At 29.7% G+C, this 13,064-nt stretch overlaps 1 protein-coding gene across 3 annotated transcripts; it reads left to right on the top strand.

The window, feature by feature from the left end:
* The first annotated feature begins 5,626 nt into the window (after nt 1-5,626).
* On the top strand, nt 5,627-10,809 carry LOC107422135 (probable leucine-rich repeat receptor-like protein kinase At1g35710). Of its 3 annotated transcripts, none has more exons than XR_007241898.2 (3): nt 5,627-9,359; nt 9,993-10,372; nt 10,507-10,809. XR_007241898.2 is itself a non-coding variant. In XM_025075282.3 (2 exons), exons 1-2 carry the CDS (start codon nt 5,633-5,635, stop codon nt 10,301-10,303), a joined length of 4,038 nt encoding a protein of 1,345 aa, XP_024931050.3. In that variant the 5' UTR covers nt 5,627-5,632; the 3' UTR covers nt 10,304-10,809. The 3 variants fall into 3 exon arrangements, 1 of the variants encoding a protein (XP_024931050.3); XR_007241899.2 differs by having other exon boundaries at nt 9,993-10,402; XM_025075282.3 differs by having other exon boundaries at nt 9,993-10,809.
* Nucleotides 10,810-13,064: the final 2,255 nt, after the last annotated feature.

The raw sequence follows: 13,064 nt of genomic DNA, 5'->3' as shown, positions 1-13,064 counted from the left end.
TAAAATGACATGTCTTGGTCAAAAAACGACTATTTATATATAATATATATATATATATATATATAGAGAGAGAGAGAGAGAGAGAGAGATGTATCTGTTTGTTTAGTACATTTCATTATCACAAAGCATGTCTAATTAATGTCATGTTCCAGGCTATAAAATAAATGGAGATATGGGTTTAATTAGTGCTCCTTTTTAACTTTTGTGTTTTTATAATTGGCTTGGTTAATAGTTAATATTATAATTACGCTAGTCCTTAAGGTCTTTTTTTGTTTTTTTTTTTTAAATATAAAAAGAACGAAAGAAATTCTTAAATGAAATGAGTTGAGTTTGTTTCATAAAATAAATGGTCTTTTGCACCATTACCCCTGGAGTTTTCGATTTTTGCATTTCACTCCCTCAACTTTGAATTCAACACCATAACCTCCCTCAACTTGGCATTTTGTGACCAGTGCTGCTAGAGGCCAAACTCTTAATTCGGTTTTCTTTTTTGCTGCTGAAATGTCGTGTCTACTTCGCTTGTTCCCATATTCTTATTAGATAACAGGAGTCAAATTGGGGGAAAAAAAAGAAAAAAAAAAAAAGAAAATTAGCCATTAGATGTTTTCAGCTTAAAAAAAAGTAAAAATAATAATAAAAATAAACTGGCTCTTATATGTAGTAGAATTGGGGATTAGTGCACATTAACCTGAAGTTCATTGTGCTGATAAATGTTTTAAGTTTTTATCCTTTTTGACATAATAAAATGAATGTATATCCTGTAATGGTGAGAGACTTGAATATTTTTTAACAAAATAATATATATATATATATATATTTATATAAAGTAATTTTTTCATCTACAACATTATGTTTCGAATTTAACCGAATAAATGTTTTTATATGTGTATCCTTAAAAGGATATGTGTTGTGTTGAATGAATAAACAAATCTTGTATTTATTTTCAGAAAAATTATATGTATATATGGTCACAAATGTATCTTGGTATTTGTAGTAAAAAAGTCAAAACCCTATGTTAAATGTGTCCACACTTAAACATAAAGATAAATCCCAGTTTTGTAAATAACAAAAAAAATTACATATATTTATACTATTACAAATGTGCCTTCATATTTTTAGTAAAATGCCATAATCCCTTTGTTAAATATGTCCGCGCTTAAAGATAAATATCGTAGAATATATATTGACATCTAAAAAAAAAATTTTAAAAAAAAATACTTGTTTGTAAAAGCAAGAGCACCTTGGTTATGTCGGTGAAAGTTCTTAGACATAAAAGCATAATATCCTAAAATGTACTTAATAAAATTATGCACATAATAAAACTTGGTTAAAATAATAATGTGTTTAATGCATATATTATTAATTAAATCCTTCAATATTGTATAAGTAGAGTATTCAAAAGTAAGGTTCAAAATTTTGGTATCGATAGAAATATTGAAGGCTCAAAATATAAAAATTTCTATCGATATATCGAAAAATATCTAATATCGATAAAAATGTATAAAAAATGATGAAAATCTATTTTAAAAAATAAAATTTTTTGTTGAAATTTTAGCATTAATTTATTTAAACAATCAATTATTAAATTGATTATAAAAACTTACAAAAATATTGAATAAATATTATATTTCTCTTAATCAATTTAATTTATAGTATGCTGTAACAATCATAAATAAACTATTATTGATAAAAATATGTAAATATATATATATATATATATTTGATAAATTGTTTATTTTACAGTTATATTATAATTCATAAATATCATTTTAATACTCATAGAAATTGAAAATTATTAGTATTTTTCTCGTTTTCATTTTGAGATGTGAAATATAAATAGTAATTATTAAAATATGTATCTCTTTAATAATTTTTCATATAATTATGAATATGTCAATCATAAAGATCTTATATTAAATATAGTTATTTTTAATGTTTAGTATAATATATTATATAATTTTTTATTTTTATTTGCTTAATGTTATTAATTTAATTATTATCAATATCAGTTTTACATAATATTATATTTTTATCTTATTATTTTTCATTATTATATAATCAATTATTAACTTGTAATTATGGGATTTTAATGAATTCATCTTATACAAAATGTATAGCATATATATATATATATTTAATCAATGAATAAAACTTATTAAGGCTATTAAATTCAATTCACTTTATTTTATTTATATCATTAAATAGTTAAAAAAATTATTATTAAAGTTAATTTGGTAAAATAATTTACTAAACAGTAATAATATTTTTGAATTTTTTATAAAAAAATTTCATAGTTATTTTCATAATTTCCATGGAAACTTTTGAAAATTTATATGGAAATTTTCAAAATTTCGATGGATACTATGAAATTTTTAACCAAATTATGAAGAATTTGATGTAGATATTTTGACGAAAATCTCCATAGAAATTTTGACAAAATTTTAAAAATTTTAATGAATATTATAGAAATTTTATGTATTTCTATTTGAAACCTAAATTTTATTTCTACTATTCAAAAAAATAAAAATTTCAAAATAATTTCGAAAAAATATCAAATATTTTAAACGTTTCCCAAAAATAACAAATCACTACCTAAATGTTAATTTGATAAAATGACAAAAATCATATTCGTTATCATCAACTATCCATCTCTGAAGTCTTGGTCGTTGCATGAAAACATGAAAACCAAGTGGTCCATGTGCATTTGTGGATGATATCCTCTAGTGAATAATGTTATTCATTTCATTTTTGTTTACTTAAGTTTGCAACTTAATGAATAAAGTTAATAAAAAATTCTAAAATTAATAAAACCCAATCTCTAAACTAGGATGATAAAAAATAATATTTTACTATAAAAATAAATAAGTAAATATTTATTTAGGTATTAATATGCAATAAATACTTGTAAATAAAAACAAAATCGTGAAGTAAATTCAATCAATTCTTTAATTCAAGTAAATCCAATTAGCCAGGGCTTTTTCTGAAAAACTGTGAAGTCAAGTCAATCAAGTCAATCAATTCTGTAAGTAAATTCAATTATGGCTTCATCTATCCTTTTCAAAAATTATTCTATTTAGATATTGAAAATTTACAATTAATTTTAATTTAATTTTTAAAATTTTAAACATTATGATTAATAATTTTTTTAAAAATATAAATAAAATTATTTTGAGATTTATGAATAAAATAATAATAAAATAAAGACAGTTTGAAATCTTAAAAAAAAAATAATAATATTTTTAAAATTTTTAAAATTAAATTGTATTTAAATTAAAATTCAAAAAAAATAAATAAAGTTAATCCAAAGTAAAGGTTTGTTTTACCTTTATCTTTTTCAAGTTGCGCATTACAAGCTCCTCTCTTCGTGGTTTTACAAAATATTTGGGTTGATGGAATATGAAAGAATAAGAAGAAAATTGTTTAAATCTTGAGTTCTATTCACACAATGAAATTTTGTTCACATTATATTTTTAATTACTTTTTAATATTACAAAAATATTATTTGTTAAAAGTTACAAATACCTTTCCATACATAAACTGAATAGAAATAAATTACTATGTACATTACAATAGAGTTTTAGGAAAAAACAAAATCCTTAAATTAGGAGTTTAGTGATTCATATGAAAAATCGACAAAAATAATTAGCAAATCATTTCATTCAATATTAAATTATAAGTATTTAGCTTTCTTTTATTATTTATTAGTTGTCTCTGTATTTTTTTTTTTATCTATTTTTGTTTAATTTTTAGTCTATCTGCTTTTTCAAATAATTGCTTTCATGAAGTTGTTCGATATATGTACCTTGAATGATTTGATCACTTATGGATTCTATATAATGGAGAAAGTAATTGTTTAAACGATTTGTAAAGTCATCTAGTATAATAGCCTCGATGAATTGAGCATTTTCGGGTTCGGGGTATGTATATTAGATTACTTTAGTCATATTCGGGTTATGTAATATGGATAAAATTATAAAAACACTTGAATTAGTCCCTATACATAAGCTAAACTAATCTACTTGGGTAACATATACAAGACTATGTAGTTATATCCAGATTATGTAATCTGGACAAAATGAATTCATCAAGTATACATAATCCGGATAAATTTTCTCCATCCAAGTTAATATATTGGACTATGCATTTATATTCGAGTTATATGATCTGGACAGAAATTACATATATGATCTGGACAGAAATTACATCTATCCAAGTTATATATAGGATACTAAGATTTAAAAAAAAAAAAAAAAAAAAAAAAGAGGAAAAAATTAAAAGAAATAGTTAAAAAAAGGGGGAAAAAAATAAATACTTTTCTAAATGAACCAATCTGAGAGGGATTTTTGAAGATGAAGAATAAAGAAGTCAGTCATACAGCTTTCTCGCATTTTAATTAATTGTTGTTTTTTCCGAAAAAATGGATAAAGAAGACAAAGAAAGTTGAAGAAGCAAAGAAATTGATTGGTGATTAACAAAGGAACAAATTAATGAGTGAATATGATTGTAGGATCAGACGTTTTTGACTGCTACACATAAGAAAATATATTAGTGGGAATTGTTGAAGATGAAAGGGATTTTGGGATCTGGAAATTAGGGTAGTAGCTAAATAGTATAGAGGTAATGAGGGTAAATTAAGTAAAAATGATTGGTGTAAGTAGTAAATATTAGGGTAAAAATTAATATGTGTAGAATGGAGTGTGAGTATCAAAATTTGGAGAGTGAATAGAACCACCCTTAATCTTTTATTTGGATGGTTAAAATGAGGTGGAATAGAAAAAGAAAAAGGAAGGAAAGAAAATGAAATGATTATTTTATTTTAACTAGTTTTCATCCCAGATTGATAAGAATCAAATGGAGAGAAAAAAATGTTTTAATAATTTTTTTTAATATTCTAAAATTACTCTTAATATTATTATAAGAAAATATTTATTATCTTTTGTAATAAATATTTTTCTTTCTTTTCTTTTTCTCCTTTCCTTTTCTTCTTCAACTTATATTTTCTTTTCCTTTCCTTTGTTCAATGGTTAGTTCCAAGATATATCAATTTGAACAAGCATAATGATAAAAGTGTTCCTTTTGTGAAGTCACATCTTAAATCTAATCTATGGGGCAGATCTACATTCTACAACCATAATGATATAAATTTCATTAAGAAAAAATCACCGCAACCCAAAAATATCTATATATATATATATATATATAGATATGAAAACATATATTAAAAATAATTGGAAAATATAACAATAAAAAATAAAAATAAAGAAGTAGTACTAACGATAAGCAGCCTGTGAGGACAACCTAGAATAGGATAAATATAAATCCATTATTTAATTAATAATTTTTTTTTTTCAACCGAAGGTATTGATGCCAAAAAAAAAAAAATTTTAATTTAATAATTGAATGAAAATAGTTATTTATTTTTAATAGCTTTTTTTTTTTTCTATAGAATAATTATTAATTTTGATTCTTTAATGAATTGCGTTAACCATTTCTGTCCAATATAGAATAAACGTGTTTGCCACGCAAACAAACAAAAAATTTAAATACCGTACTAGGTTGGAAACTTGTATCACTACATGGTCTCTATAAATATACATTGAAAAGAAAAATGAAGGCAAGATAATCATTGTCCATGGCACCCTCTCTTCTAAGCCTTGTTGTACGGCCACTTCGGTTTTTCTTCTTAATCATCATTCCAGTTTTTGTGTGTTCCTCTATTAATACTTCTGAAACAAGAGGAGAAACCAAGGCCCTCCTGAAATGGAAGGACAGCCTTCATATAAATCCAAATCATCCTCTGCTCCCCTCTTGGAACCTTCTTCCTTCTCACAATTTCACCGCTTGCCAGTGGAATGGGATCACTTGTAATGAGTTTGGAAATGTGGTCAAGATTATTCTTCCAAGCTGTAATCTGAGAGGTACGCTCCAACACTTCAACTTCTCATCATTTACCAACTTACTCAAATTGAACCTCAATAACAACTCCCTCTATGGAAGTATCCCCTCCCACATTACCAACCTTTCCAAACTCACCCACCTTGATATAGGATTCAATCATCTCTCTGGGATTATACCACTTGAAATAGGCATGTTGCTGTCAATTGAATATTTTGATGCTTCCAATAACAATCTTTCTGGTTCCATTCCTATCTCCATTAGAAACCTTAGCAACCTAGCAAACTTAGATGTTCATGGAAATAAAATAATTGGCTCAATTCCTCTTGAGATAGTACAACTTAAATCTCTCACTAAGCTTTATTTGTATGATAATAATCTCACTGGCCCAATTCCTGTGTCCATTGGAAACATGAGTAATTTATCCATTTTGAGTCTTGATGGAAACAAAATAGTTGGCTTCATACCTCCTGAAATTGGACAACTTAAATCTCTCACCGAGCTTTATTTGTATGACAATAATCTCAGTGGCCCAATTCCTGTGTCGATTGGAAACATGGGTAATTTATCCATTTTGAGTCTTGATGGAAACAAAATAGTTGGCTTCATCCCTCCTGAAATTGGACAACTCAAATCTCTCACTGAGCTTTATTTGTATGATAATAATCTCACTGGCCCAATTCCTGTGTCCATTGGAAACATGAGTAATTTATCCATTTTGAGTCTTCATGGAAACAAAATAGTCGGCTTCATACCTCCTGAAATTGGACAACTTAAATCTCTCACCGAGCTTTATTTGTATGATAATAATCTCAGTGGCGCAATTTTTGTGTCGATTGGAAACATGGGTAATTTATCCATTTTAAGTCTTCATGGAAACAAAATAGTTGGCTTCATCCCTCCTGAAATTGGACAACTCAAATCTCTCACTGAGCTTTATTTGTATGATAATAATCTCACTGGCCTAATTCCTGTGTCCATTGGAAACATGAGTAATTTATCCATTTTGAGTCTTCATGGAAACAAAAGAGTTGGCTTCATACCTCCTGAAATTGGACAACTTAAATCTCTCACCGAGCTTTATTTGTATGATAATAATCTCAGTGGCCCAATTCCTGTGTCGATTGGAAACATGGGTAATTTATCCATTTTGAGTCTTCATGGAAACAAAATAGTTGGATCCATCCCTCATGAGATTGGACAACTTAAATCTCTCACCAAGCTTTATTTGTATGATAATAATCTCAGTGGCCCAATTCCTGTGTCGATTGGAAACATGGGTAATTTATCCATTTTGAATCTTCATGGAAACAAAATAGTTGGATCCATCCCTCATGAGATTGGACAACTTAAATCTCTCACCAAGCTTTATTTGTATGATAATAATCTCAGTGGCCCAATTCCTGTGTCGATTGGAAACATGAGTAATTTATCCATTTTGCGTCTTGATGGAAACAAAATAGTTGGATCCATCCCTCATGAGATTGGACAACTTAAATCTCTCACCAAGCTTTATTTGTATGATAATAATCTCAGTGGCTCAATTCCTGTGTCCATTGGAAACATGAGTAATTTATCCATTTTGAGTCTTGATGGAAACAAAATAGTGGGCTTCATCCCTCCTGAAATTGGACAACTCAAATCTCTCACTGAGCTTTATTTGTATGATAATAATCTCACTGGCTCAATTCCTGCATCTATTGGAAATCTAAAATCCCTTGCTGAGTTCGGGTTGTTCACTAACAGCATTACAGGATCCATTCCTTTAGAAATGGACAATCTTACAAACCTGGAATATTTAGAATTAACTGAGAACTTCTTGTCTGGCTATCTTCTTGGAAATATTTGTCTTGGTGGGAGACTTAAATGGTTTACAGCAGATTATAACCATTTCAGAGGTTCCATTCGTAAAAGTTTGAAAAATTGCAGTTCCTTGGTCCATGTTTCACTTTTAGGGAATCAACTAAACGGAAATATATCAGAAGAGTTTGGAATATACCCGAAACTTGAGTACATGGACTTAAGCAACAACAAGTTTTTCGGTAAACTTGGTAGAAACTGGGGACAATGTCCAAATCTCACTATGCTGAACATCTCTAGTAATAAAATTTCCGGTAGTCTACCTCCTGAACTTGGGAAGGCTATTCAATTGCATGTACTTGACCTCTCCTCCAATCTTCTAGAAGGGACAATTCCAAAGGAATTGGGACAATTGAAACTGTTGTATATTCTCAAACTGAACAACAATACACTTTCAAGTAAGGTTCCTACTGAAATTGGGATGTTAAGTGACCTTGAAGAGCTCGACCTTGCAGAAAACAAATTGAGTGGTCCATTTCCCAAACATTTGGAGCAGTGTTCAAACCTACGAGACTTGAACTTGAAGAAGAATATACTCAGTGGATCTATTCCTTTCCACATCGGGAATTTTCACTCACTTCGAAATGTTGATCTAAGTCAAAACATGCTCACAGGAGAGTTGCCTCTAGAGCTTGGACATTTGAACATGTTAGAAACACTCAACCTCTCCCATAACAATCTCTCTGGATCAATACCATCTTCATTTCAAGAGCTGATAAGTTTGATATCTGTTGATGTGTCATACAATCAGTTAGAAGGTCCTCTCCCCAAAAACAAAGCCTTCATTGAGGCCCCAATTGAAGCATTGGAACATGATAAAGGGTTGTGCAGCAGCGGCAACAACACTAGGTTAAAGCCTTGCCCCATACAAAAAAGGAATAGCAGTAAAAATGTAATATTTGCCGTCATAGTGTCTATATCTTGCAGTCTAGTTCTGTTATTATTTATCATTGTTGGTGTAGTGTTTATTCACAGAAAAAGAGACACGAATATGGATGAGTCAAGACAAACACAAGAGACTGTAACTTTCTATGAAGCATGGGGCTATAATGGCAAAAAAGTTCATGAAGAAATAATTGAAGCCACCGAGAACTTTACTAACTATTGCATTGGAGTTGGAGGATATGGAAGTGTCTACAGAACACTTTTGCCAACGGGTCAAGTTGTTGCTGTGAAAAAATTTCATGAGAATGGAGGAGGGGCTGGTAAAGAAGCTTTCGAAAGTGAGACTAGTGCGTTGACAAGAGCACGCCACCGAAATATTATTAAGCTTTACGGATTTTGTTCACATGCAAGACATTCCTATTTGGTGTACGAGTTCATGGAAGGGGGGAGCTTAGCAAAGATATTAAGCGATAATGCTAAGGCAATGCAGTTGGACTGGAGCAAGAGATTAAATATTGTGAGAGGTTTAGCCAATGCCATATTCTATATGCACTACGACTGTTGTCCTGCTATAATTCATAGAGACATATCGAGCAAGAATGTTCTGTTGGACGATGAATATGAAGCTCATATTTCCGACTTCGGCTCGGCTATATCTTTACATCCACAATCGTCAAATTGGACTCCATTTGCAGGAACTTTTGGATACTCAGCCCCAGGTAAGTGTTCCAATTAATGTGGCTTCCATTTGATAATTTATAATGCATCTTTTGGTAATTTCTAGTAACTAGTTGGTTTATTTAGCAAAAATAAAACAAAACGAAAAAATAAAAAAATAAAAAATAAAAAAATCCCCCTTTCACCCAAACCACCACATCATTCTGCTTTATTTTCTCCCAGTTATATTTGAGCCAATTTATATCTGGACTTCCCTTTTTTATTATTATTTTTTTTAATATTTTGAACCAATATAGTAATTCTGTTGCTACTATTCTGTTAGTGCAGATTTTTTTTTTTTTTTAATACAATTCATTTCCAAAGCTACCAGCCTACCACTATCCATTTTTTCTTTTTTTCTTATGATTTATTTATTTATTTTTTTTTTTAATAGCTTCCGACACGGCTTCCCTTGATTTGACAATAGAAGTTCAGAACTTTAGTTTTTATGCCTCTACTTCACATGTAAGATTACACGTGAATAGTTTGATTATTCATAAACCAGAGAACTACTTGAAGAAGAGAAGATGAAGTTTAATTAAGTGTATGATAAGGATAAATACTTTAATAGTTGGCAATTGGCAACTTATCTGATTATTGAAACATATTAACTTAAATGCATTTTGTTTCATCAGAGCTTGCTTATACGATGGAAGTAAACGAGAAGTGTGATGTGTACAGCTTCGGAGTTGTAATATTAGAATTGATCATGGGAAAGCATCCAGCAGATCTCATACTGTCTCTATCAGCATCATCATCAATACCAGATGTTCATCAAACTCTGCCCAAGGATTTACTGGATCATCGCCTCTCACCTCCAGAGAATGAAGCAGCAGAGAAAGTTGTCTCCGTTGTCAACATAGCATTTACATGTGTTCAACCAAGACCTCAATCTCGACCAACTATGAAACAAGTGTCTGTCAAGCTATCCACTTCAGTGCCATAACAATCAGAGCCTCTTCGTACAATTACGTTGAAGTAGCTGTTTGATCTCCCGACTTAGACACCCTGAATGGTTGCAATCTTTCCTCGTTTCGTGTTGTGTGTTAGTAATTGCTTGATTTTTCTTTCCATCTGTCGTTGTGTTGAAGATTTCTTTTCTCTTACTTTTTTGTATGTGCCATGGTTTGATGATTCATTTGATTATAGGAAAGCATCCAGGGGATCTAATTCATCAGCGTCAGATGTTCATCAATTTCTTCATAGGGGTTTATTGAATCACTGCTTCTCATCTTGGATACATCAAGTAGCAGAAAAAGTTGTTTTCTCAAAGCTAGCATTTGGTTTTCTGCGGCCTAGTCCACTGTCTCAGCCAACTCTGTTACCATGCCTCAACCGCATTCTATCACTTTCTCATTATAGGTCTGGCCTTGTTTTGCTTTCAGGTTTACCTGTTTTAGACCATGACAATTATCAAAATCTTTAATAGCAAATTGTTAGTTTGTTGTAGCACTTTTATAGTTGAGTATATGTGAATTTTGAACCAGACAATAACAGGCAGTACTTAAGAATTGACTGATATTGAACAAAATAGACATTCACCTTGCCACTTTTGCTTTCCTTTTTTTATTTGCATGACTGTTAATTAAAATCTGCATTATCTGCATTAATCCACAAAAACTGACAGCTTAGAACTAAAAGACCACTAAAGTTTTGGCGTATAATAACATAACTACGTTAAGCTTCAAAATAGATATCAAAACCAAAAACAGAACTATAAAACTAGATAAATATATAATATTTGACATTATGGGAAAAAACCAAAAAAAAAGAAAAATCCAAACAAGCCATTTCACTCCTGACTATGATTCTTCTTGCAAGGAAGTCCTGTGCTCAAAGTAAAAGTAGCTTTCAGAATTCATTCTAGATTATTATAAACCAAAATAACACTGTTTCATGTATTAATTTACAGGTATATAGTTACTATAACTCTAGACACAACTCCAATAAGAGGCTATCAAATGGAACAAATAGCCCTAAAGCTCATGCAAGTTTATAAATTTTTGGCCAGAAGTGGAAATTTACTAATTAATCAAAGCCCTATAAGAATAAAATTTGCATCAAAACAGAGCATTGATAGTCAAGTACTAGCAGTCAAATGTGGCAATATGCCATCACATTCTTCATATATATTTATCATTATTGCAATTCAAAAATATATGTGTGTATATTATATATATATATATACACACCAATACTTCTGCTTTTTATTTTTTTTTTATTGCTTTTTATTTTTATTTTTTTGTTCTTTTATTTTTTTTATTCTTATTTTTGGCATCTATATGCTCTCTATTTTTGGGGTATGATACTTCTTGTGTTCATTTGGAACATACAAGTCCAGTTTAGGATTGGACCGGATTATTTTAAAATATGTATTAAACTTAATGCAGTTAGACGTTATTGGACAAGACATTTAAAAAGAAAGCGTAAACAAACCCATCAATTCGATCATTTGAACATGGTGCGGCTGGTCATTACTCAATTGCCTAATAGATCACTCTTACTGTAAGATGTTTATGACTTGGGTACAAGGATTTTACTACCGTTTTGTTTTATACATGTTTAGAAGTGAAAAATAAAATAAAATAAAAAGTAAAAAAATACAAAAACAGTGAAAGAATAAAATAAATTAAAATTACAATAGTTGTAGAGCAGAGACCTTCTGTTTTGCTAAAACAGGACAAAACAGAGCATTTAACTTGCATGGCAATCAAATTTGGTAGTGACAATTTAACTACATAAATGCAAGAAATTTATGTAACAAGATTAAAGATACACAATAGGTTTACATACTCAGCGCCAGGTAAATTTTGCAATAAAGTAGGTTTAACAGTGTGGTAAACTACAATACATATCGGTTGATATTTTTAGACAGTCAGGGAATCTCATGCTCATGTTTTGTCAAATCCTAATATGTTAGAAATGGAAATGATACTTTAGCAAACAGTAACTGAACCGTTCCCTAGGGAAAGTAAAAACCGTAAACAAAAACCAAAGAGGAACACAAAAAAAAAAAAAAAAAAAAAAGGAGCAAAAGCAAAAACTAACTATGCCCCTTTATTCAATCCATATGATCTTTATGCTAAGGTATGGCAGAGATTTGTGCAATTCATATTTGCTTGCAAATCTGTACTTCAAATATTTAATGTTTCTTCTATTCAGAACGAATTAAGAGAACCACAGTAGGCATACTCTGTAGTTGCACCGCTTTCCTTGCAAGAATGGTCAAGTTGTTATCATACAGTAATTTCCAAAGCAAGAGTCTCTGTTTTCTCTAATCTTATATTTCATTTATTTCAATCTCTAACCACTTCACATGCATGTACTTGACAAAAAGGATTGGCATATGTAGCTTATTTATTTCAATCTCTAACCACTAATTTCATTTGAGGAGCTTGCATACAAGTAGATCATGGCAAAGCATCCAGGAGATCTCTTTTCATCTATGTTAACTTCGCCATCCCCTTACTGCTGATGATGACGTTCTGCTTATGGACATATTGGACCAACGTCTCTCACTTCCAAAAAGGCAAATAGCATACCAAGTGAGTGGTCTTCATTGCAAAGCTAGCAGTTTCTGTAAGATTTTATGAATCTAAATATACATAATAAATTCCATTAAAGCATAAAATTACTAACCTCTAAAAGCAGCCATTAATAAATTAAATCTTTAATCCAACAAAATAGAAAACAACGTAAAGTAGAGC

Source organism: Ziziphus jujuba, chromosome 3, assembly GCF_031755915.1.
Source record: "Ziziphus jujuba cultivar Dongzao chromosome 3, ASM3175591v1".
Classification (NCBI taxonomy): Eukaryota; Viridiplantae; Streptophyta; class Magnoliopsida; order Rosales; family Rhamnaceae; genus Ziziphus; species Ziziphus jujuba.
Note: the sequence above shows the minus strand (reverse complement) of the source record. Positions and strands in the feature narration are given on the sequence as shown.

Coding starts and splice junctions, on each gene's coding strand:
- LOC107422135 (XM_025075282.3), top strand. CDS start 5,633: ATGGCACCCTCTCTTCTAAGCCTTGTTGTACGGCCACTTCGGTTTTTC. Junction 9,360..9,992: donor TTTTGGATACTCAGCCCCAG/GTAAGTGTTCCA, acceptor TTGTTTCATCAG/AGCTTGCTTATACGATGGAA.